The sequence below is a fragment of the Bombus flavifrons genome, chromosome 1 (assembly GCF_040668555.2).
Source record: "Bombus flavifrons isolate JBK064 chromosome 1, iyBomFlav1_principal, whole genome shotgun sequence".
Taxonomy (NCBI): domain Eukaryota; kingdom Metazoa; phylum Arthropoda; class Insecta; order Hymenoptera; family Apidae; genus Bombus; species Bombus flavifrons.
This window is the reverse complement of record NC_138442.1, coordinates 1,540,799-1,568,003: the sequence shown is the minus strand read 5'-3', so window position 1 is coordinate 1,568,003 and position 27,205 is coordinate 1,540,799. Positions and strand designations below refer to the sequence as shown.

The following is a 27,205-nucleotide window of genomic DNA, read 5'->3' as shown; positions in this document are numbered from 1 at the left end:
TAAGTAATTGCGATAGTTTATGTTTTTCCCTCACTTGCTCAAGTTGTTTTAGAATTGCGAAAGAGAAAATACAGATCAAACTGTTATAAATTTTATGTAAAATAAATCTAGAATAAGCGACATTTGTGGGTAACAGTTTTAAAATGTATGTGCAAATATTTGTACTAAATTAATTGTCAGGGAGATAAAAAATTATTATTTTAACAGGGATATTAACAGTGTTAATACAATTTTTATGAATAAAATACATGTAAAGCATGAATTTTGCAATTCAGGAATATATAATATTTTTCGCAACTTTTAGAACACTGATAATAGCTCATTCCTAGAATCATGAAATTGAATATCCTAACTTTTAAATTGTTTCGCTTTTCATATTTAATTTCAAAACGGTATAGAGGTATGTACGTTTAAAAGAATTATATTCTCATTATGTATTCTGTAAAACAATATGAAACACATAATCATCATCGTTTCCTTAAATTCTATTGGATTTAGACTAGTACGTTCTTCTCTCTCTCCTACTTTTTTGAAGGCTTCAAGCTGTATACTATGGTAATTTTTACTTCAATAAATTATTCAATTAACATTTATGCATTTTGTATTATTATAATTAAATAACTTTGTGAACGTAATATGTCAAATAATAAATGAGATTTGTGTCCCATTTAAGGCAACTGAAACGAGAAAAAGCTTGTGAAATTTTAACTTGTTCGCACTCATAAAACCGCGAAACATATATTTGTGCCAGAATATAATGTTACAAGGCACATATAGTTACTTCAAGACCCGTTCAAGGCAATCTGATGAAAAGATTTCAAGGTTTTATACTGCCGATCACCGAAGGTATTGCTTCTTGATTCTCTTTTTCAGTTAAAATATCTCCATGAAAATAAACATTCCTTTCTCACATAATTTCTGGATTACTTAAATTCATATTAATTTCATACTCAAACTAAAATATTTACTATGCAGTATATTTGTTTTTACATAATTTTTCTAACATATTCATTTTTCTATAGTTTTTAAAATATATCTATCGCTATAACTTTACAAATTGAATACTTTCTTGCTTATAGCGTGCACGAAAAAAAACAAATAAGAAGTTGCTGGAATAACTGAATGGTCTAGGAGTGGAGAGGCAACTAGAGGAGGGGATAGAGATGTTGAAGGCGAGACGAAATGCCAAAGTGCGCGATAGACGAGGATATACGAGAGGGAAATTGCCAAGAAGAGGAAGTAAGAAGACAAACACAGGAAAGGGCGAGGGAAAGGCAATCGAACAAGGAGAACGGCTCAAATATTCGAACAGCATAATGGCTCTTTTGTTTGGATATTTTATAGATTGTTAGAGTATTATTAGACTTATACTGTGTATTATATTGGAAAACATTGAAATGTACGGATAGTGCAACAAATAACTTACTACTTTCTTGCTTATATTTGAATCAAATTAATTTAAATCAAATCATATTACAAAATAATATGCCTTATAATTATTAACATTTAATAAAGTAAGATTAGGTATTAGGTTCATTGTAAACTTAATTTTGTAGTATAATTAATAATTTGTATAAATTAATTTATTTTTAAGTTTTAATTAATATGTTGCGTTACGAATTGATTTTACTTAAATGCAAAGGCAATACAAAGGCATAAGTCTTGACTCAGAACGTACTGACAAGGAATGAAGCGTCGATCAATAGACTCGGTTGATAATAGTCAGCCTTATGGTCAGACGTCGCGACTGATTCGCGAATATTTAACTCTAAAAGTACGTATTCATTTGATAGAAAAATTATTACGAATTGACATTTGTATCTGAGAATAACTGTCTAGAACTGTGATTCAACTACTACAGAGTGTCCGTTTTGTAATTTACTCTCAAGTGGATACAAAGTAATATTACTATTAAAGATCTGTGTCTGACATACGAACCACTTTCGAATCTTGAGAGTAGCTATTCAGGAATGAAAGACAATAGTTATAGTTTTATGATATTGCTGCGCAGAACATTGTTATTTTTTAAAAGTCTATTAAACGTATCCGGGTACTAATAAATGATTAAATGATATTAATAATTCTTTTGCAAGAGCAGCAAAGAGGATTTCGAAATGAAGATAACTTTTTTAAATGTAGCATTACATATATCTTACCCAAAATATATTAGGTCCCTTAAAATAAACATTAATAAATTAAGGATTTTTAAATTTCTAACGTATGCCTAATTTCATTTGAAAGTTTTATGAAAGTTATTTGAAAGTTAAGTTATATGAAAGTATATAAACTTTTGTAACTAATTGTGTTTGTAAAGTATATATCTATATATACAGGGTAGTTGGTAACTGGTAGTACAAGCGGAAAGGGGGTGATTCTACGCGAAAAAAGAGGTCGAAAATATAAAATAACAATTTTTTTTTTTAATTTTTTTTTTAAATCTACAGTAAGATCCGTTATAACGAGACGTGACAAGTGCACGCGTACCGAGCGAAAATTCAAAGTCGATTTTCTCGAAAACGAAGCCTCAAACGAAAAATTTTTATTCTATATTTTCGACTTCTTTTTTTGCCTAGAATCACCCCCTTTCCGCTTGTACCACCAGTTACTAACCACCCTGTATAATCAATAGATTGCGGATTTTATGTAAATTTATATTTTTATGAAGACAATTAAAAACATTGGACTCGTGCGAAAATACTTCACTTATTAAATATTATAACGATTATTATACTTTATACACTTTTATTTTATTTTATACATTTTTTGAATATTATATACCTACATTCTGCATTTAAGATGCATTTTTGCATAACATCTATGCATAAATTTCCACAGCCTAAGAATTAATTATTTACGTTATGATTCATCTACATTGTATCATATGTGTTAATAATGTTTTATTTAATATGTAAATGCGTTATATAGAAATCAATTATGTGCTGCATGAAGCTTCATGGAAACTGTATAAAAGAAGCCTGAATTATTGCACGCACAAAGAAGTATGCATCTTTCTCAGAGACATGAATGCTGACACAAGAATGAACCTTTTTAGTGAATTGTTATACAGTATGCGTGTAACAGGTTTTCATTTCAGACGAAGATAGTTATTATATAGTTATAATTTTCACATATATAAAAATTTGTTTTTAATATTACCTAAATATTATTCTAATACTATTAATTTGTTAATAATTTTTAATAATTTAAAAATGCTATACTCACTATAATCAAGAGAAAACCGCTACCTAATTAAATTATAATTTTGTAACGTTCATATCTTAGTATAATTTTTTTTAGTAATAACATAATGCATAAAATGTTAAATTGTTTAGTGTTTAATTTTCATTTCACAATAATGCGTTACATTATCTACTACTAGTTTTATTCTACCTTTTATCTACAATTATATGAATAATACAAATTCTTTAGTTTCAAAAAAAGCACATTAATTACAGATTAAAATGATATGGAAAATTGTATGATAAATATATCTTCCATTTCTCATGGGATACAATTTCTAATTATATAAATATAATTAATGAAGTATCGATGATTTGCTAACATAAAAAGTATCACCTGAAAAATCAAAGGATAAAATAGAAATTGGAGCATTTTTTGTTTCATTTAATAATTGATGTTGAATTTTTACATAAGCGAAAATGAAGTGTTTTCTATTACAAATCTAATATGTGAACTTTAATGTAACAAAAAACTGAAACTTTTCGCTATTTTCTTCAGAAATAAATCTTCATGTTTCATAACTAATAACAATGATTTCAACATTCTAATACAACGAACAATTAAAAAATATATGCGTGGAAGTGTATTCATTAAAATTCCTCTCAAACATCAATTAGATTCGCAGAAATACCGCTACTTTTTATATATGTAAGTAAGTAAGGTAAGTAAGTAAATATATGCTACTAACTGTTCTTTTATTCTTTACGAATCATCTTATCTCAAGAATAACATAAAAGTTGATCGTCATACATAATTAATAATAACTTTGTAAATTATTTCGGGAAAAAAAAAGGAAATTTTCTAAAAAGTACAAAAAGTTCATAAAACCATTATTTTTAGTCAAAAAATGTATTGAAAAATAGGTTTTTATAATTAAACAAATATATTTTCATCATCTTTAGGTGTTACATTTTAAGGAATATCTATTATAGAAGCATTATTTATGTTGACTGCAGTGGAAATAGTTACAAATAATATAGCTAAATATTATTTATGATGATTAGATATATCATTTAACGACAACACTGGAGGAAAAATGAACATTTGAGTGTTTCACAAAAGAACTGTTTGTTCATATTTATACACATTTTGGACTTCTCCTTTTATAACAGAGCAGAAATTTTTCCAATTTCGTTCGTGTTTACGATATTCAAAATTATTGGAGCATTTACTGTATTATTATTATTGTGACGTTGATTATTGCAATATTTAGACAATATTATTATCAACAATATATTCAATCGTTATAATTATAACCAACAATCATTATAAGTATAATTTAAATATACTAACTATTTGTTTCATTTGGATCTCGCAGTCAGGAAATAAACCTGAATTACATGTATAATACAGTATACTTACTTGATGTATTCAATGAACTCACACTTACTCATCTCTCAGACTCTGATCCTCACGCATCCATTTACATCTAAACTTATTGACATTTAAATCTACATCTGTAGCTAACGATCACGAAAGAATCTATTATTGGCGCGGCATTATCACTACAATTTCCTTTTGACATCGTTGTTATTTCCTCTCTCTCACTTTTTCCTCTCTTAATCGAGCTACTCTTCTTAACCAATCTATCATGGCCTCCGCGTTTCGTATTTCATTCAGTGCCAGCTCAGTTATTTCTATGTAAATGCAATCTTCCAGCAGATGTTTTAGTATGCCTATGTTCAATTCACATACGCCGCGTAGCCTATCTTTCTCTTCTCTTCATAAATTGCTATCTTCCTCTCGGTTTCCGCATTTCCCTCTGGCTAATAAATTTTAGCTTGCTCTTTCTCCCCTTCCTTTCAAGTAGTTCGGCTTGTCTACACATTCTATGTATAATTAGATGTATATTGTTACGTTTTTGTTTGATTTGTTTTGATTGTGTTGCCGTTAATTTTTGAATTTAGATTAAATGGTAGCGTTGTCTGATGTTTAATGCGATTGGCAATTAAACTCCACGTTTCGGCTAACCTGCTACGCGCAGGAGAACTGGCACGGGAGAGGATCAAGGTTGGTGAAAATAAATGTTCGCTTAATCCTATTATATTATTAGACAAATATCTTCCACAACAAATGTTTATTCTAATTCTAATTGGGTATTGACAGAATTGTCGTTGAGATTTCGAATGCTCGAAGTTACAATCGTTCGCGATACGTTTTCGTTCTTATTAATTACAAAATTTTAATTTAATTGATTTTCAATAATTTACAAATTGACAAATACGAACACGTTGATTAACAAACTGACAAGAACTGGGAACTAATGAAACAAGGAACTAAAAGCTAAAAACTAAAGGACTAAAGACCTTAAGAACTAAGAGCAAAAACTAAGAGCTAAAGGAACTAAGAGTTGAAAAACTAAGGAACTAAAGAATTGAAAGGCAAAGGAACTGAGAAATTAAGAGCTAAAGGAATTGAGAACTAATCGCTATGAACAAAGAAATTACTTGCCAAGAATTGGGGAACTGATCGCCAAGAACCAAGGAATTAATCACCAAGAACTGAGGAACTAATCACACAGAACCGAGGAATTAACTACTCTGAACTAAGGAATTATCTCTCTCTGTGTCTTCTATGTCGCTACGCTTATTTATAATTAGGTCTACCGTGGAGGGGTCGTCATGTGGCGGGTTATTCCGTGGGGGTTGTGAGGCTCGAATTTGGTTTCTATACAAATTGTTAAATTTTATTTGAATCTCAAATTGAAACGCTCACTCACGATATTGGTAGTTTTAGTCTACGTTACGGCGCGTGCGCAGCGCGGGACGTGACAATATACATACATGTATTTTTATATAATTGCAATTCTTTCATAAAAGGATAAGGACTTTAGAGTGACGGAGTAAAAGATTATTTAATCCATTTGCAAATAGATAATGTAACAAAGCTTATAACATTAATTAAGTATATGTTTCACATAAGAAGAACGATCGTTGATATTTTTTAGATAAAGTCAAAGAAATTTATTATACGATTTAATAGAATAGTGTATTATTTTCTTATTGATCATATTGATGTTCGTTACATTATATTTTGAGCGCGATCTCCCCGATTTCAGTGATCTTGAAATACGTTGTCAAGGTCATCATAATGAACAACTTTTTCCTATACATGTTACCGCCACTCGGTTTTAGTTTCCGAAATGTAGGCAAAAATATTTTTGACGCTATATATTCAACGATATGTAGCATTTGGGTTAGATTTAAATTAAATTGAAGTTAATTTTAAGTTATATTTGTCAAGATTTACCATTATCGATGCTATACAGGGTGGTTGGCAACTGGTGGTACAAGCGGAAAGGGGGTGATTCTACGCGAAAAAAGAAGTCGAAAATATAGAATAAAAATTTTTTTTTAATTTTTTTTTTTAATCTTTCCATCGAGACAACGATCTACAGTGAGATCCGTTATAACGTACCGTACGCGTACCGAGCGAAAATTCAAAGTCGATTTTCTCGAAAACAAAGCCTCAAACGAAAAATTTTTATTCTATATTTTCGACTTCTTTTTTCGCGTAGAATCACCCCCTTTCCGCTTGTACCGCCAGTTACCAAACACCCTGTATAACTGGAAATATTTATGCCAATATATTAAAAAACGCAGTTATTCGATTGTGAAAACTATGTCGTCGGTAAATCTAAATAAATAGCTTCAACGAAAACCTCGTTCACAACAGCATATGCGAAACTGTAAGAAATGCCTTCGAAAATTTTACTTCATCATCGCACGCGTTGCTTGTTCACTCCATTCGCTCGTAAAAATCCAGTCCAACCTGATACCAATCTTTCACGTGAGCGGGGCATGTAAGCAAGGAATTTTGAAGAAAAAACTGATTTGGTCAAAAATCGGACCACCTTTGCTCGTATGCGAAATTGATAATCTACTGATAATGCTACTACATGGATTTTTATAAGCGAGTGGAGAAAACAAGTAACGTGTGGGATGTTAAAATAAAATTTTCGAAGACGCTTCTTGCAGCCTCGTATAAGCAGTTGTGAAGGAGGTTTTCGGTGAAGCTGTTTGTCTAAATTCGTAAAATATAATACAAAGACGAAGAGTTCGATAGTTGATAGATGTAAATAGATTACTAAGTGGTTAACGAAACGATCAACGTGTCAGCTACGCTTGTACTGTGTCACAGATTTACACATATGGGCAGAATTTACTGTGATGGTACCGACAGTTTTTCCCCGTCATCTCGGGAACTAAGACCGAGTGGTAGTTACAGGTATAAGAAAAAGTTGTTCAGAATGATGACCTTGACAACATATTTCAAGGTCACTGAAATCGGTGAGGTCGCTCCTGTTCCAAATAATTACCGTTACATTTATCCAGAAGACAGAAACTGTATATAACAGTACAAATAAAATATTGGCACAGAATAGCTTTAAGGAAAGCCTGTATATCCTACGCAACTTATTTAATTTTCCTGAAAACTATAATTTCTAACATAAATGTTATATTCTAATTTTATCGTTCCTAAAACGACCTTAAAATCAATGTTCGTATCGATTTTACAATAATTGAAATTTTATATTTTCTTTGAAATAGTCCGCACATATTATGTATTTATTATTATTTATTTTTATTGTATATCTACTCAACGATAATAAATTATGGTACGATATACTTGAACTTTAAATTTGAAAACTATATCCTATAAAGAATCGTATGTTTTACAAATTTATATCGTATTTTAGAAGAAAATTTGGTTTATGTCAGTATTTTACTTGTTCCGCAATGTATATTAATACTCAACAATTATCATATACATTAAATGATGAAAATCTGTTCGAAAACGTAATGAGGTTCTTCAAGCATAACGTGTATTTCGACCAGGCCTTCTGCAGGCAAGCGATTATCGGTGAAGGTTGGATGCGATTTCTTGTTTGGTGTCTGGCGACCCGATTATGTGGCCGGCTGTTTTAAACGTTAATTCATCTGGCGAGTAGCCGAGTCGTTCGCCGCTTTATTTTGTCACACGGCTTCGTTGAACATTTTTTCGCTTGAATTCCTTACGTTGAAAAAAGCCATCACGGCCGTGCTTGCTCGTCTTCATTCGCGAAGGAAAACCGTTGCAACAAGTAGCAGAAAAAGCGCGGAAAAATCGTTCCCGGAACACATTCCTGGATTATCGATTAAAGTACGAGTTTGCGGGTTACCAGTCATGCGTTCTTTTGGTTTAACAAACGGGCGCTCGTTTATCGACGATACACAACCGATGATTCTTTTATTAAGGAAATCTCTAAGAAGTTTTTCAAATACTTGAGATTTTCTTGGGACAATAGAAGATTTTTAAGATATGGTTTAGTGTGTTAAACATATATTGACGTAAAAGAAATCTCTGGAGTCTGATAGAAATTTCCTTATCTTTTCAATTTTTCAAAACTTAAAAATTTTAGTGACTTATAAGCTTTTGAATGTAAGAATGTGTGATGTGCAACAGTGGAATTTTGCAAAGAAGTGAAAATTCAATATTTCTATAATTATATATAGAAATATACATAATTATTTATACAAATTTCTAGAAATATTCCTCTTCTTATAATAAAATAATGAAGAAAACTTTTTCTAAATGAATCTGTGCAGAATAAAGGATTATTTTCTACTAAGTATTTTAAAAAATATGACTGTGATAATATTTAACATCCTTAGAGTACATTATAAACTTTTAAGAATATACAATAGGTACTTATAGTATCACGTAATGCACGTTTAAAGCAATCCTATTTCTTACATGCATTTAGCTGAAAAAATGATCATTTTGGATCATTGGATTATAATACGTAAATAAAACTTATTAATATTTTGTTACTCTTTTTGTGATATATCGATACGATCATAAGCATTAAAATTGAAAGTGATAATTAAACTACAAAATTATTTATACAAAATAATATTTTATTTAAACAGAATAAGAATATCTATACATACTTAGTCATACAGATATATTATAAATTTAATCGAAACTCCGATTCTATTCAGATCGTATCTTAAATAAGTTATTAACTAAATGATAAATGTATTTATTTCCGACAAAACCGATCTCTATTTAGTGCGTTATATGTTCTTTACAGAAACCAATTCTGCAATGCGTTTCTACTATGAATAACTGTTAAAAAAACAAATTCGCTTCTGGAAAGATTAACATTCATTCTTACTTTCCTATACTTTAACACGACATTTTTCACAGAACAATTCACAAAAAAATGAATTCCAATTATCTTTTTGTCGAACAAAGAGAATTTTAAGCAACATGAACAAGTAGAAGAAACGAAAACAGGAAAGAAATCGGGAGACAGAAAAATGCCCGAAGCTGTAAGGAACATCTAAACAGGAAACACGTGCAGTTCAAAGCAACAATGAAAGAAGGTAGGCAAGCGTGCGAAGTAAACGATGAGAAAGAACGCACGCCTGTACGGAGCAAGCGAAATAAACTTCCCTAATGCGTTCTTTTAACGAAGAGCACCGTTGCCATACGACATAAAATCGCGTCAAGAATATCCTACATTGCAAAGACATACAGTGACTCACGAGACTATACGAGTATAGGAAAGCTTTATACAGGGTGGTTGGTAATTGGTGGTACAAGCGGAAAGGGGGTGATTTTAGGCGAAAAAAGAAGTCGAAAATATAGAATAAAAAAATTTTTTTTTCTTTTTTTTAATTTTTCCATCGAGACAACGATCTACAGTGAGATCCGTTATAACGAGACGTGATAAAGTGCAGGCGTACCGAGCGAAAATTCAAAGTCGACTTTCTCGAAAACAAAGCCTCAAACGAAAAATTTTTATTCTATATTTTCGACTTCTTTTTTCGCGTAGAATCACCCCCTTTCCGCTTGTACCACCAGTTACCAACCACCCTGTATAATATATTATGGGTATGTATTAAAATATTTTGAAATTTTGTTAACACTATAATGAGGCACAACTGCCACGATTATATTAATAAAATTTGAAACTAATATAAAAATGTAGAACAACAGTATGTTTATTGCAAACATAAAATTAGTAAACGATTAGTAGGTATGAAGCATGAATTGCCATCTTAAACATAATAAATAAATGTTAATAAATGTTAAAGATATTGAGTTACTTACAGTAAGTATCCTGTTTCTTTTAATATATACATTTTCAGATTTGTTTCACGCCTTATCAATATAATCTCAAAAAATATTGTATAACATATAACATATTCATAAAAAATTTTTGCAACATTGTTTGAATACTTCCGTGAACCACTTCCATATCAAAGTATCTTAACACGTATGATAAACTCATATAAAAAATCGATTGGTTCATTGCTCCATTAAGAATCAAGGAGTAACTTAACGTGTAAAAATTACGTAAATATTATTTCAAAGCATAAATAAAAGAAGTTTTCATTTTTCTACGAATATTCCATGTCGAGATAAATTACAAAAGCTTGTCACATAAATCGGAAGTAGAAGAAGAATTTCTATACTCAATTTAAAAATCCGTTCTCTTTGTATTTCGTATCTTTACTATAACTTGTTAATAAAATTTGTATAACATTTTTGCTTGGTTATAGGACAAAGCTTGGCTGTTACATGTTGGGACACCCTTTATTCGTCTATCTATTAACGCAAACTCGGAACGTGTAAATTGGATAGCCGCACGTTTATCCAACGATCTCTTTGCATTTGTGACATCAATCACATCTCAACCTACATCAGAGATAAGACATCAACCCCGAGCTTCGGATTCCTTTGGACACATCACCACCTTATCATCAAAGCCTACATCAAGGCTGTGACGTACCTTAGTCCACATCATAACCTACACAGAGCCCCTCAACATCCTCAAACCAAAACGTATATAAACCGAGACTTCACCCAGTTCGGGCAGTTCTTGTTCTAGTCGCTGTTCTTATGCAACCCCCTTTTTACGGTTCAGTTATTGTAAGTGATAAAATTATAATAAAGTTCGATAAAAGAAAATTAATAGTTGGGTTACGACTCAGCTTTCTTTTCTCTTACAACCCAAGTATCAATTTTACGTGACACATTCTTCGACTACCTCGAGTCGTGCATCTTGGCAATCATGTCGCAACTGTTATCGGTTATCGACTAAGTAGCTGTTCTTTCTTTCACAGGCATAAGTACATACATAGTCTGTACCTTCAACCTCAGTCTCACGAAAGAGTGGGTTAAAAGAATTCTAGGTGCAAGTCTCTTTCACAAGTTGCGACAACGACTTTCTATTTAACTCTGTTCGGAAACGTTGGGTTTCGTTTTAGATAACGAGATTGATGTTTGGAGAATTTCAATGCTAACATTGAGTTTCAAGCTTCTTTTTCTTTAACTAATAGACGAGAAAAGAAATTATTCTTTAAAAATTTTCGGCGGATTTGTAGCATTAGTATATAAATTGTATCAAAATGTATAAATATGTAAAAGCAATATTTACTATTTTATTACTTAGTTAACAGACTATAAACCTATATTATCTATTAGGAGAAAATATTTAATAATAATAATCAATATATTTCTTTCTCCACGATAACTTTGATCTACTCACTGATTTTAAATATGTATCAGTTGAGAAAAAAATTTTTTATCTAATTCATAGTTTAGAAATTAAACAATCAATGAAATTCTAATAGCTCGGTAGATACGAATCTGTTGAAATAGCGAGGTAGTTCCATAATCTTTGATAAACGTGTACATCGATTTTATTATTGCATATTAGTTTTTAAAAGACAATTTGATCATCATAATGTTTAATTATATATAACTACAATGTTCATAAAAAACAATGTTCTTACGGTTTCATTGTTTTTGTGGTATATTGTTATTCTTTTTCATCTATAATCGTGTGGCAAAATTACATCTTATCAAAGTTAAACAAATATCTTTTTAAACGGTTTTGTACAGTATGCAGATAACTGTGAATGAACGTAAATACTGCAATATATTCGAAAACGATTCTAATAAAGTGAAGTAAAATTCAATAGGAAGGCTTGATGGAACAATTCTTTTCCTACAAATAAAATAAGTAGACGATTATTTATGTATGTAATGTACGTAATATACTTATACATAATTGTACATTTGTCTAAACAATATTGTTATAAATTAGCAAACCCTTTCGACTAATGATATGATCTACTTCTAAAGTTCAATCTAAAATCTAATTTTACTTATAGTTTCTTCAAATGCAAAATTATTTTATACGTGTCTTTCATTCACCGAGTCTTTTAATTAATAATGAAATATCTATTTTATAATAGAAATATGTCAAACTGAATATTACTAATAATAATATCATATTAGCAATACGAAACTAAGTTAAGCGATATTTGTGACCTTTTTTACAATTAATAGACACTTGTTGCAAGTCATAAATATATTTGCAAAAACTGCAATTTTTTAACTTGTTAAGAAACATTAAAGAAAACATTTAGTAATAATTTTAACACATTATAAGTTGATAAATTTTTATAAATCATGATAAAATTAAACAAAAACCTGTACCTTTTTCGTTAGTATTTTATAGTTCTTAAACAACATATAATAAAAATTTATGAATAAACAGAATGTTCATCGGTATATATTTTTTAGAAATATCAATTATTCGTATTACAGGAAACTAAAAAGATACTCACAGATATAGGATGAACTTGAAATTACCGTTCACTACACCAAAAATAATTTCGTGAGAATTCCACTCCCTTGATACTTCACTTTTATAATTACGGATCAGAGCACAAATTCTTAATTTATACAACTTTGACACGTTTCTCCTTTCATTGTATGGATGCCGTTGCTCTATTGTATAGTCGAACCAACCACCGTTACTTTTTACAGTAATGAACATTATTATAAGCATTCTTTTAATGTGTTTTTATACCATGTTACAAATAAATCTTCGTCTATCCATCTTTTCCTATTTTCCAATTTGATATTGTTTATATTTCAACTTTTATTTATCTATTTCCTATGATTACACCTCTACTAATTTTTAAAATTCATTAGTTGTTTAACTGTTGTTTACTTTATTTCATATAAGCACATAAACGATCAAAACATAACTTAACATGCTATTAAACGATAATCCATCTATTAAATTCTACAGCTTCGTGTTAATTACGATTATTTGTTCGTGTTTAAAAGTATAGCAATCAAATAAGTAGCTTTTTATAAATCGTAATACAGCAATACAACCATCATTAAATATACACTAAAGATTATTAAACGAATTTGAAACATTCAACTAGAGTGAACTTACATATAACTAAAACACTATACATAACTGTACATTAAACTAAATTTAACTCATAGTACCTTACGAAAGTCCTCGAACGCTTATAGATACGATAACATTTTTATCGATGTAATAATGTGTATTATGTGCGTTATATGAAACTTTTTAAAATTACATTAATACTATAATTTTTTTTTTATTTAGTTGTTTACATTCACAATTTGCCCGATTTGGACATTTGGTGGAATTCTTAATACTATAATGAAACATAACTATCATGATCATAGGGGAAGAAAGAAAAATGGGAAAACAAAAGAAAAAGCCGACAAAACAAATTTTTCTTTAAAAATGTATGTCTCTAATAATCACAGACAATTCATTTTCCAATTTTCGCGCTTAAAGTTAACGCTCTAAGAAAAAAGATTGCGTTAAAAAGACTTCTTTTTTTAAATCTATGTCTATAACAATCAATAAAAAAATTCACGCCCAAAATTAATATTCAAAGAAAGGTAGAGGAAGATCGAGAGCGAATGAAAGAAACAAAGCGATAAAACAAACTATGAGTAGGATAAATTGGATAAATGTTTTAAGCAACTTTCACCTGTACCCTTCACCAGTCTAAATCACTCGTGCAGACTCGTTCATAAGAGAATCCAACATTGCTAACCAACACTCGCCGTCGTGTCGTGGCTGGAAAATCCGTATTTAAATCTGTAAATCATAGGCTTGGATTCCATGACGTGACGGGTTTGCGCATTCAAATTAATCTGCTTCACGCGTTGCCAATCTCCTTTCTGTCTTATTTAACCGTACCGCAACGCGATCGACACGCTTGATGGCGATTTTTGCGATCACGTTTTTATTTGTGATATCGATGTCAAAGAGAAAGGAATCGTTCGGAGGCTGAATAACAGGCAGAATCTTGTGTGGAAGACGGCAACTTAATGCTATACGAAAGGAATGTCGCGTAGGTGCAACGTGTATACCTGGCTAAATACCTTGGAGACTAGACACAATGTTGAATGCAGTTAGAGTATTACAAATTCTATCGACACGAAGAATCTTATCTTTCAATATTGGATCTTTCATGAATAAATAATTTTTAATAGATTTAATGCCTTGCTGCAAAATTTATTATATAAAGCAATGCGTATCTGGATAAACAATCTACAGACCAAATATAATGCAGAAAGCAATTGGCATATTGCAAGTTCTATCGATATGAGAAATTTTATCTTTCGACATGATAAGCCTTTCACGCCTAGATATAGAAATGTTAATAAATTTTATACCTTTCTGCAAAATTTATTATACAAGGCAAATGTAGAAAAACTCAATGTCAATATAAAACTTTATAAATTTACTTTATAAACTTACGTTATAATCTTACTGTAAAATTTATCATATAAAACAAATTTAATAAAATTCAGTATGTGTATAAAATTGTTTATATTAAATATAGATTCTATCAAATTTTGTTTATTTAATTACGAATTAACTAAATGATAAATATATTTATTTTCGGTAGAATCTTATTTTATGTTTTCTATGTGTATTCTATATTATTATCAATTTATATTATTGCTAGCATTATGTCTTCTTTACAAAACTATCCGAAAAAGTAAATTTGGTTCAATATTTAGATATGTATTAACTCTTTAGTATTTGAGAAGGATTCTACATTTCAGTCCAATTGGTTCACATTCTCGATAAACCTGTTCATGATTTATATGAATTTCTATATTTTCGTAACAAATAACATATCTTTAATGGAATATTTCTAATATATCCATTTATGATATAAGAAATATATTTTGTGCTAAAACTAAGGAGAATCAAATAAAATAGGATGTAGAGTCTACTTCGGCATATGACTAGAAAGGAAAATATTATGAAATGTGGTTTCTAGTGGAAGAGAAAACGTAGTCGTTCTTCTCTTTGGAATAGAATAGTTTTAAAAAATATTTTAAAGTCTTAAAATTTACTTTAATCTTAAAATTTTACAGTCTTCGTACTCAAACGGCAGGATGACATAAAATTTATGTTCAAGAATTTCGAGTTTAAAAAAGAAAAAGTATCCAAAATTTGTAAATATTTCGATAATTAAAAAAGAAGCTTATCTTCCAGGAATCACTATTATACAGTAATATAGATTTGTTTCTAGTGTTGAAACTTCATCCCTTTTTACTATTATTATTATTATTTTTATTACGAAGAGTTACATTTTTATAAGATAAAATACAAAAAGATCCGGAGAATCACTAAGCAATTTCACGCGTACACGCCCACAAACTTTCGAAAATTTTCTCGAAAATCAAGACACGAAAGAAAACTGATGTATTTCACAACTTTCGTTTAGCGTTGAAGCAAGAAGGGAAAAAAGCTAAACAGAATAAAAAGAAATTAAGAAGAATAGCAAACAAATATAATCATATATCGTGAATATAACTTTCGATAGGATTGAAAAATAACATTTACATTATCAATCTAATGTATCAATGATAAAACAAATAAATATTTTAAAGGATAACGCTTGAAACAAAATATTTGTTAATTAATAAAATTGAACTATTTATATAAAAAATAAGAAAAGAACTAAACATTTGATTCAAAATTAATCACAGATCCAACTTTGTCTATAGTTAAATATATATAGCGTAAAATCATTTTGACTAAATTCAACGAAGTCAATAATACTTGCTTCATCTTTTTACGAGACATCATCATAAACATGAACGATAAGTTTGTCACAGTTATCATCATAAGATGACAACTCATATTTATTATTTCACAACGTACCAATATTCTGTGACACACATTATAATATGCTGTTTCAAGCCACAATATTCCTCGGAACAACAGTTGAGAATTTCTATTATAAGTTGAAAGCTGTAACGAATTTATTGCCAATGGACACATGGCAGCATCCTGTAGAATATGCCTTAAGCATACATATTATCCTGTTTACTATACTTGCCTTAAAAATAGCATAGTATATAACATAGTAACATTTGTAAATGTATTTAATAAATAAAAAAAATATTGTCTGTGTAATATGTGTGTGGAACTTTCTGTAGCTAGCTAGTCCAATAAAGAATTTAATTCTCTTGTCAAGTGAATTAAATTAATTCTGTTTTTAAATAATTATTTATATACTAATCTTTTTATACTCTTACAACAGTTTATGTATAATATAAATATTAATTTTTTATATTTACTTGTGACGTATATTCATCTTCATTTGTTATTTAAATATTATGTTATTATTGCATTTTAACAATGAAATAGTGCCAAATTAATTCATCTACATATATATCATTTGTTCGTTGAATTTATTCCTCTACATTCTGATTTCGCGCTGGTTTGAAGCGTGCATTGGATGAAGTCTTTCGACGCTTTCTCCGGGATATATTAGAAAGTACAGACTACAAGAGCGTAGCTAAAAAACCACAAATACGATTAAATACCGTAAATTACTGGTACATAAAATAGTTTGCGAAACTTCGAATGATCAATGATGCTTCGCTTTAATGTCACTAAAATACCTAAACATTCTCGATTTGCTTCGCATATTTAATAACAAATGAATACAATCATCATAGTTATGCAAAATGATCTATACTGTTAAAAACCTACCAACTACTGAAGCAAATGTTTTTATTAGAGTATTATGATGATTTTTTGAAATAGTTTCCGTAAGATTTATTTTTTGATTATTGACCAAATAATCGAACTTAAGTTAAGCTTCATTAACCTTAAATGTTTATCTATTGCAATTCCCAAATTGTATTTTGTTAACAATGACATTGTTTGACAATGTTATTGTCTTCATAAACAAAAAGAAGCTTAATATTTTAATAAAAGCTCTGGCGAAAACTTGAAATGAAAACTTACACGCATCAATAACGATCATTTCATGTTTTTCTTAAATTTAGGAAATTTGTTAACGATAGAAAAATACGATTGGGTTGAAAATAACTTAAAGAGAGTAACAGAATTAAAGGTGCAAAAATATGTAAAATATCCAATATAAGATAATTCGTTATAATGTTTAATAGATGAAACAAATCTCTAGAAATATGCATATGAAAATACATAAAATATCTAAAGTATATCCATTCACAGTCTACTAATCACAATGCAACTCCTATACTAATTAAAATATATCATCGCGATGAATTACGTAAAATGAGTAGAAGTTATTTCTTACCAACTCCATTCCACAGGCATAGCGCCGCAATAACGATGGTCAATCTGACAAACATCGCGCTACATTGGTCTACGATACGTGAAATGTCAACGGGACCGCATTCAACTCGCCGATACATGGTTCGATATGCTCGAACCGAGCCACGGTAAACCGAAACACTTTGATAGTTAGTTCCCTCGATGACATTTATCAAATGGTTGCACGACCAATCGCGTCTATACAAACACGCATTTGTCATTTATACAAACGCATTTGTTGTTATTCTTTTTTGCGATGACTTGTCGATTTCTTCATACCTGATGCCGATCACTAGGTACGATGTGGAACATTTGCAAATCCGTACAATACGCATTCCTCGATTATTTAGAACAAACGTTTCCTTCATTGAAAATCTCGAAACAATTTTTACACATGATTTCTTTTATGTTTTATGAACTTTTCACCTGTACCCGCAATACACACACGTTTCTGTGATGAAATTTATGTTACAAATTCGAATCTTTTTAGTTTAATTAATGTAAAGTATTAAAATTTTTTATTTTATTAGTACAACGTCACATAAGTTGAAAACACCAGCTCAAAAGTTTCACCCAAGTTAGAATCGCCGCGTTAGGTATCTGTCGACCGGTCGGAGCACGCAAAGTAGCCATCGACTTTCTCTCGAGTCGGATAATTAACCGGCACAGGTTTTTAGAACGACTACAGCAAAACACCAATTACGAATGCACTGAATGCAGTTGGCAAATCGTCACTGACGTGAATTTCGAAAAACGCTTGGAATCTATCGACCTCGATCGGTGCCGTATTAGGCATCAACGTCGTCTCCAAGCTCATCACGATTCTCGTTCACCTTAACGCGGACAACATTATACTCCTGTCAATCGGTTTCTCGATCACTTTATACTGATTTCAAATTTAAGAAAAGAATTGACAGTTTACTGGTTGGATCATTGACCCAAATTTGGGGAACCGATCTTGCGCATCTTTCAAATGAAATTGTTCGCGTTTAGAGCCTTTCGACTCCGCAATGATGCCGCTCGCGGATCAAACTGACTCTACCTGCGGCGCGACGCGATCTGTTCACGAGTGCCGCGGCAGCCATGCCGATCAAACTGTAAGAACGCATGCCATTGGCGTAGTATCTTGAGAATCGTGTAGTGCACTTTTCCCCCGATAGTTGTTTAGTCAAACAATTCGATTAATTCTAGCCTAGGGAACTATTGTTATCATGAATATTTTATGGAATATTTAATTTTAATTTCCTATTTATATATAATAACTAAAGTAATTTGAAGAGTAAGACCGTTCATATAACTTAATAAAATAATAGTACGCAAATTTAACTTACAAAATTACAAACGTAAAATATCTATATAAATCAAGATTGATCCATTCTTTGTATCCCAAAGGTTAAGATTTATTCATTTTATCCCTGTTCTTCTTGGATAATCTTTAATTAAAAATTACTGTTTTAGAAATATTTTGTAAAATTTAAAATTTATTTCAAATGAAATTAAAAGTTCGATAAGTTAGCTTTCTAAGTTGTGAAAATAAATTTTTAGTAGATTGAAATGACAGGTAAAATGGTTTATTTGAAGCAGTATTAATATTTCTGAAATTTCTTTAAGTTTTATGTGATACCACGTTTTTAATTCATTGTCAGTTTTATATAATGCGAGAAAAGCTCATTGTAATATATAGTACAAAAAGTTCAATACTAAATGTATACACAATGCATGTGTATTTAATAAATACTTTAAAAATTTATGACCTATTTCAAACAGACAATTGAATTGAATGATTGATTTATTAAAGAAAACATATTTTTTATTTGTGATGCAAAAAATGTGATTTAAAATTATTAATAAGTTTAATAATTAAATCAATTATTCTATATATACACGTATACGTATACGATTTTACTATTTATATATTTTTATATTTATAATTTTACGATTCTTTATATATTACATTTTAATAAATATGTTCTTATATTTATAATGAGACTTCCTAACCATTTTAAACGACGTATTAAAGTATTATTTCTAACTAAAAAAAGATCTAATTTTTATATACTTTATTTATGCGGTATTTATAAAGTGAAAAGTTCTATCGATTTCATGAGAAAAATTACAACGAAGTAAATTAAATTTAATTATTACTAAAATTATTAATAAATTTGTCTCTTTTTCCTAAACAGTAATGAAAATTTAAAAAATATCTATTGCTTTATATACAGTCTAAAAATTTGTAGAGATATATAAATGTATGATAGATTCAAAAAAGAAAAATAAAATTTATTTAATTCTACTACAAAAATTGTTTAGCGGTGGCCACACCGTAGTTCTGTCTTTAACATATCTTATTAGCACTCACTGCTTTTCACTCCAACTCGAAATTTATTGAAAGACGAGCGATTCACAGAAAGAAAGACAGTCAGTAATTCCTGGAAGTCACCTACCCAGGTAGTTACAGATATAACGCACCAACCAATCACAATTAAATGGGTACTGTTATTGTTGTATGTGTTTACTTTCATTACTTATTTTTTTCTTAATATTTTACAATATATTTTAATAGCTTCACAATTTTTTGTTTAGTCTCATATAACTTAAAATAACATATTCCTATCATATAGAAAAATAGGGCAATATATACAAATGTTAAATATTATATTAAATGGCGTTAACGTTTAAAATGTTGCATAGGTTGTTGACATGCTATATTTTCTGTCACGGATAAACACTGCTTTAATTAAGATTCCGTCCTGCACACGGTAATATAAACTTCTGGTTCTGGGCACTTCTATACTGAAAACATTGACGAAACCGTCTGTTTTTTGGATCGAAGAAGATCAAGATGGAGAGGAAGAAAAGATCTCGTCCTACGCATGCATGATACGTACATATTATACACATACATAGATACTATAAATGTCTCAAAGACGATCATGTAAGCAGGTCTCGACACTCATGTACTAAAACCTAGAGAAAACCAACCGAAAATTCAATCGTGACTAGTTGCGAAAGATCAACATGGAAAGCAAGAAAGTTCTCGTTTTGCGCATGCGTGATATGCTATAAGTGTCAGATAGAGACACTCTTTGTCTGTCTCGCAAGAACGAGAACTTTATTGTCTTCAATGTTGGTTTTTTAGGACTTAATTTTCGGACAGTTTTCCCTAGTGGGTGTTGAGACCTGTTTATACGATCGTGCATACGATCATTCATCAGTTCTCACCTATGGTCAATGTCGCAGAACGAGATCTTTTCTTGCTCTCCATCATGATTTCTTCGGCTCAATAGACAGACTGGTTTCCCCTAACGAGAGTCCAGATTTGTTTATATGACCATAGTCCTGAAGTCTATATTCAACAGGCAGTAATTAAATTAATCAAAGAAGATAGAACGACTTTTATATGTAGTAAGCCATGTAGTAAATGAATACCTATATTGTATGAGTAATCAGGAGTCGATTAAACAAAATATTCTAGAAATATATAAATGTCATGTATTTTTTACATTTTTCGAAAAGCACTTCTCTTTCTTCAAAATAAAGTTTCGTTAATATACAATTATATAATATATTATTATATAAATATATTTAAACTTGATTTAAAAATTAATTTTAACTGTAAATATAAATATTGTTTTATATGCAAGAATATATAACTTAAAAAAAAATAGCTGTAAACCTCACAGTCTTAAAGTAAATATAAAAGTAAAATAATTTTCATTCCTACAACGAAGAAATGTTACCTAAGAAAATATACAATATTATAAATCAGCAAGATCCTATAGCTGTGCTTTTATAAAGAAACTAAAACATATCTTAAGCCAACCAAAATTGGAATTGTGCATTGAAAAATCATAATATATAAAAGATAACATGTAGTTTGTCATTATATGTGCTCCTTTACAGTGAGAAATTACTATTTAAAGTTTTAAATACTAAGTACTATTTAAATACATTGTAGGAAGTTTTTTACTAATACACCATTTTCTCTTTTTTATCAGTAATATATGTCTATTACGATTGCTATAAATTCTTATTAAGCAAAAAGACTTACATTTTCTATACACTATACAGTATATTAGTTACGTTAATTCCCAATTGTACTATCAATGTGAACACAGCAATTATGTTCTTAATCCTGTAAAAAATATGATTTTATTTTGTTATACATTTTGAACGATATAAACATAACCTTCTTCAGGCGTTAAAGTCTCAAAATTAATTGGTAACTTTGAGATTTTGTAATGTAATGGATGTTTCTAAAAACCAGCAGAGATACAAACATTACACATGCCTGTGTTTTTCAGTAATGGGACAAAGAAGATTTAGAGTTTCGGTAATTTATAATGCTATTTTTATTATGCTACTATTATTTATTTGGTTACCTACTATGTATATATAGCGTTTTATTGTAAATCAGTTTATTAACATTTTTTTTATTTCTTTATGATATACATACACAGTATTGAGAGATATAAATTTATACATATGGTAAAACTGATATTTATATGTAATTTAACAATTATTGGATAATTTACTAATCATCACTTTGAGATGGGTGTCCTTATTGCTTCTCCGGAAGCAGGAGATGCATCCATTAACATTATACCGCAAATGAAGAAACATTCTGCTATTTCTGGAGAACCTGCTACGAGTTTCGTTTCCACAATACCAGAAAGAAATGCTACTAATCAAACTGCTCTAATGGGTGTATCGAATTATAATTCCACTAATAGTATGAATAAAGATGCATACAGACACACAGTTTTAATGGAAAATAATGTTTTTGATAAGATGTGCAATTCTACAATTAATGATACCTGCCAATTCCCCTATTATAGGTTACACCTGTTATTATATTTTGTTTATATTTAACTATTTACTTTAATTGTTAGGTACATATATAACTAATGCCTATAAATATATATATATATATATATATTTATTTATTTATTTATAGGAGCAATAGAAGTGATAGCAAATACCCTGATGCAGTTTTGGTAAAAGATGTAGGTGTATCATGTATGCTTTTAAAGCAGAATACTTTTGAAATACAACTTCCTCAAACAAAAACTCTGATTAAGCATCTTAAGAAAGAATACAATGATTTAACTGATATTGCAAATAGAATAACTACATATACAAAAGATATATTAAGTTATTTACCAAAGAAAAATCAAAGAAAGCATCACCTTCTTAAAAATTTGGTATGTAATTTGTAAATACTTTGTTATATAATTTATAATTCTTATATACACTTAATAAAAGTAATATACACAAAATATACATAAAACTCTTATATAAGCAATAATGTGTGTATATAACTATTTTTGTATTAGATTTTTTTTTAAATATAACTTAACTCTCTTAACTTGTGAATGTTTAATTCATATAAAATACAGAAAAATAATTTATATATGTCATTATATTTTATAGGCAGCTTCAAAACATGCAATAGCATCTCAGTATGTAGATAGTAAAGGTAATCTCTGTTTAAAATTGAGACTTTTTAGTAATGCTGAAACCCAGTGTATGACTGAGCAAGTTGTTAAGGATTTTGACAGTACATTATGCAAAAGTAAATATATTACGAAGGAATTGCACAGTAAAAATTGTAATTATTACAATTATTTTGTAACAAATTTAAACAAAAATAAAAGTTTTATGCATATGTATGTAGCAAAAACACGAATCTTGGATAAAGGTCATCTAACACTTGAAGAGAGAAATATGAAATCAAAATACGAACAAGACACGTCCATTCAGCGAAGGAATGCGGAAACAAACACTTCAAATTCAACATCATCTAGTATTTCTTCAATTTGTAATCATTTAATGATGAGAAAGAAAAAAACATCAAAAGAATCGTTAACCCCCAAATTAAAAAAACGTGATGACATACATAAACATGGCATAGTCGAAAGATTCAGTGATGATAAACATTACACAAATCAGTTAAAGTTAAAAAACCATAGTCCAGTTACATTTACTAATTGGAAAGAAATTTCAAAATCGAAACAATCCAAAAATAAAACATTGTCTATCTTTCCTTATGAATCACAACAAATGGTTTGTTCAATAATATAATTTTGGAAACGAAACTTGTAACGTAATTATAATTTATAATTATCACTTTTTAATTACAGGCTAACGCGAAAAACAAAATTAAACAAGGAGAATTTATTAACTATAACACAGTTAACAATATATCGAATACAAAGTTTCATACAGTTAATATCCGAATTGTAAAAAAAAGTAAAAAAAATGTGTAACTTTTCTATTTTTCATATCTCGATATATTCCTATGTAATAAATATTTTTATACTATTTTAAATTTGTTCTACTTCCTCTAATTTTAGTACTTTTAGTTAATTTTTATTTATTTTTACATTTAGTAAATATTATTCTTTAATATTTCTTGCGTAGTTTTTATCTGTTTTTGTATATGTATACACTATGCATATAAATATAGATATTTTGCTATTTATATTTACGATAGTTTGGTGGATGTAATAGTGCAAAATGTATTTAAATCTTATCAAGTAAAAAGAAACATACGAGTATTTATAGTATGTAATGTATAGAAAAATGTACGTTATTAGAACGGAAAAACTCTAATTTAAGTACAGACATTTATGAAGAAACTGAAACATTTGATACAGCAAGATAGGTTATGTTTTTGCACGTTAAAACGCATTATGATTTATGCTTCAACAATTTTCTAAAGATATTCTAATCTTTTCCATTACTCTATCAATAAAAACAAACAGCATGATTTCTGATGAATATAAACAACACAATACATGGAATAACATAAAAATAAATAATGATATTTACATGGTTTCTATTACACAAAAAGATGACATAATTAAAGTTTTCCTAACTAATCTTATTGAAATATGGATTGACACATTGACAAAAGAAATTATTTTGGATAGATGTCGGGTAATTATATATCTATGCAATATGTACTTTATAACATTATATTACATTCTGAGTAATTTTAATGTATTATTTATTATGAAACGAGATGAATTAAATTCCATTTAATTATTTTTTCTAGAAGTTAAATCGACTTTTAAATATTGAAGCTCTTGATTATAATGACATTATATTAAATATTTTGAACGATATGTCAAAATATATTATCAATGCAACTGTGGAACATATCGAGTTGCAAGTACAAGTAGAACGTTGTTTAATGAAATTTGAACTAAATTTAACAAAAGGAACATCAGAAGATTTTTGGGATTTTGTAACTAAACCTCTATGTATATCATCGATGGAAATTATTCATCAGCACAAATTTCTTTTAGATTTAATGAGAAGGAAAGATGAAGAAATTGCTGAATATAAAGCAGAAGGTGCAAAATTAATAAGAAGTATGTTTCTTTTGACATATTATGTTAAAAATATAATTTTGATATAAGATTTCATGCTTTGTTAACTGATACAGAGAATATTGAAACAAAACCTTTTAAAGAGGAACAGTTTGAAATAACTATTTCTAATCCAAGTATTATTGATTGCAAAAATGCATTCCAAACCATGGTGAATTTTTATAATAAACTTAATTTATACAAATGTAGTACAATTCCTAGAGAATCTACAAGGTATTACTGAGCAAAACATTATTTCTTTACAGAAAATTTAAAAAGTTGCAATAAAAGTTTATATAATTTCTGATATATTACAGCAGTAGCAGCATTAATGATGCTGATGATATGCACAAAATGGAGCAGAATATTATTAGTTCTGTTCAGAATGATGATAACAGTATGTGTAAACATGAGGATACTTTTATACACAAGAGCACAGAACTTATACATTCTGAAAATAAACAGCAAGGCAAAGATACATCTAGCAAGAAAATAACTAAGAATAAAACAGGAACCACAAATATGGTACATAGGCCTAAAAAGTTAAAAAAAGGTTTGAATGATTTTATATTGTGAAGTATAATATCTAAAAAAATAAGAAAATATTTTAAATACATATAATATTCAGAGGAAAGGCTAATTAATAAAGATTGTTATTTAGAATACTTTTTCCTCTCCTACATTTATTAGCTTAAACAATAATTAAAACAAAATTAGAAAAGATTAATTATAGTAAAAATCTTGATATATATGTGTGTATAATAAATATATACAAAATGGAGTACCTATAATAGATTAATTTGTTCAAAACCAACGACGTACTATGTACGTCCTAAAATTCTGGGCTATTTGTACAATACGACCAGTGATGCATCATATACACTTTATAATGAAATTAATGTTATCATTAAGTATTTAAAACGCTATTAAAGAGAGGTAACATCATGTCAAAAGGACAACCAGGAACATAGAGATTTATAGACACAATGAAAATGCCCTTCCACTAAAAGATAAATGAAAGAAGTAAGAAATCATCATAGGAAATAATGATAATGATGATGATGATAATATGCAAGACAGCAATGAAAATTACAATAAAATTGATAGTGAAAGTAGCAGAATGACATTAGGACAAGATAATGGAGGTGATGAAAACTTTCGTCTGAATATTATTGATAATATTTTGTTTGAAAATTACTAGAAAAATATATGTCTTATTTCACTAGAACCTGAACATCTACCTGAAATGTTACCCAGACGAGAAAATAAAAAGATAAAACGGAAAAGGTGTCGACAATGCACTGTCAATGGTTTACGGAAAGAAACTAATTACTACTGTTCTGGCTGTAGAGATAATCCTGGTTTGTGTTTAGGCAAATGTTTTAAGGAATATCATAAACTTACATGATATTTAACATTAATTTACAGGTTTTAACTCTACTTATTACTTTTACCTACTTTTGCACAAAACAATGACAATAATTTTGTCATTTAACATACAGTTTTCTAACCTTTCCTATCTTTTAATATCAAAAAATTCCAAATGATATTATTTTTCATTTTAATTATATTTACTTCCAAAAGTATATTGACTGACGAATATGATACATCATTGGTTTTTTGCATCAATCATTTGTTGAGTAGTAACAGATTTTAAAGCAGTAAACTATGTTTTATCTTCTTTTTTTATTTTTATTTAAAATTTTTTTCTTCCTCTCATTTTGTTAACACAAAAAATTTCTGATATACAAAATTTATATTATAAAAAGATATATGTATGTATAGAACCTGATTTCAAATGAATTAATGATAATTAACTTCATTTGTATATATAAATTATTTATAAAAATCTAAAATATAATTAAATAACATTTAATTAATATATATAGAATTTTAAGCCCTTTCTCTGGATATTACTTCAATTGTATATTTATATATCGATAAATTTGTTATTTTGATGTAAAATTGTACATATTGGAATATGAAATATGAATTTGTTACTTCAGAATAAGAAATATGAATTGCATATATGATTTACAAAAATAACTATTTTATTAAATAAATAATATATAATAATAAATATAATAATTATTTATGTAAAATTTATACGAAAAAGAATATATGCATATAGAAA

General features: G+C 28.8%; 3 protein-coding genes across 10 annotated transcripts in view; 2 read left to right on the top strand and 1 right to left on the bottom strand.

Annotated features, from left to right (window-relative positions):
- Window positions 1–27,205, bottom strand: part of Cad96Ca (tyrosine kinase receptor Cad96Ca) — a 76,867-nt gene that overhangs the window by 48,939 nt on the left and 723 nt on the right. Inside the window, exons 1-2 of one of the 4 annotated variants that reach the window (XM_069121499.1) lie at window positions 21,125–21,143; window positions 20,918–21,041 (exon numbers count right to left, since the gene is read on the bottom strand). The exons of 1 other annotated variant lie outside the window; for it this stretch is intronic. In XM_069121499.1, the coding sequence (XP_068977600.1) occupies window positions 20,918–20,963 (46 nt within the window). In that variant the 5' untranslated portion in view covers window positions 20,964–21,041; window positions 21,125–21,143. Of the gene's footprint in view, window positions 1–17,678; window positions 18,908–20,917; window positions 21,042–21,124; window positions 21,144–27,205 lie in introns of those variants that run through there. 2 more of the 4 variants (XM_069121491.1, XM_069121482.1) reach the window with 2 other exon arrangements.
- On the top strand, window positions 21,481–24,026 carry LOC138184060 (uncharacterized). 3 transcript variants are annotated; one of them, XM_069121740.1, is made up of 6 exons: window positions 21,481–22,028; window positions 22,247–22,533; window positions 22,653–22,899; window positions 23,129–23,306; window positions 23,373–23,761; window positions 23,839–24,026. In XM_069121740.1, the coding sequence occupies exons 1-6, from the start codon at window positions 21,942–21,944 to the stop codon at window positions 23,962–23,964; spliced, it is 1,314 nt and encodes a 437-aa protein (XP_068977841.1). In that variant the 5' UTR covers window positions 21,481–21,941; the 3' UTR covers window positions 23,965–24,026. The 3 variants fall into 3 exon arrangements, with proteins under 3 accessions (XP_068977841.1, XP_068977835.1, XP_068977828.1); XM_069121734.1 differs by having other exon boundaries at window positions 21,482–22,028; window positions 22,156–22,533; XM_069121727.1 differs by having other exon boundaries at window positions 21,482–22,028; window positions 22,156–22,533; window positions 23,129–23,761.
- Window positions 24,152–26,996, top strand: LOC138184076 (non-homologous end-joining factor 1). 3 transcript variants are annotated; one of them, XR_011174241.1, is made up of 5 exons: window positions 24,152–24,637; window positions 24,756–25,074; window positions 25,149–25,305; window positions 25,389–26,216; window positions 26,298–26,433. XR_011174241.1 is itself a non-coding variant. In XM_069121756.1 (5 exons), the coding sequence occupies exons 1-5, from the start codon at window positions 24,398–24,400 to the stop codon at window positions 26,477–26,479; spliced, it is 1,131 nt and encodes a 376-aa protein (XP_068977857.1). In that variant the 5' UTR covers window positions 24,152–24,397; the 3' UTR covers window positions 26,480–26,996. The 3 variants fall into 3 exon arrangements, 2 of the variants coding, with proteins under 2 accessions (XP_068977857.1, XP_068977848.1); XM_069121756.1 differs by having other exon boundaries at window positions 25,392–25,624; window positions 26,298–26,996; XM_069121747.1 differs by having other exon boundaries at window positions 25,389–25,624; window positions 26,298–26,994.

Bases quoted from the DNA above. Each gene is read 5' to 3' on its own strand.
- LOC138184060 (XM_069121740.1), top strand. From the start codon at position 21,942: ATGGATGTTTCTAAAAACCAGCAGAGATACAAACATTACACATGCCTG. The intron at 22,029-22,246 runs GTAATTTATAAT...CATCACTTTGAG, and splicing joins AAAGAAGATTTAGAGTTTCG to ATGGGTGTCCTTATTGCTTC. The intron at 23,762-23,838 runs GTTTGTTCAATA...TTTTAATTACAG, and splicing joins CTTATGAATCACAACAAATG to GCTAACGCGAAAAACAAAAT.
- LOC138184076 (XM_069121747.1), top strand. From the start codon at position 24,398: ATGCTTCAACAATTTTCTAAAGATATTCTAATCTTTTCCATTACTCTA. The intron at 24,638-24,755 runs GTAATTATATAT...TATTTTTTCTAG, and splicing joins TTATTTTGGATAGATGTCGG to AAGTTAAATCGACTTTTAAA. The intron at 25,075-25,148 runs GTATGTTTCTTT...TAACTGATACAG, and splicing joins AGGTGCAAAATTAATAAGAA to AGAATATTGAAACAAAACCT.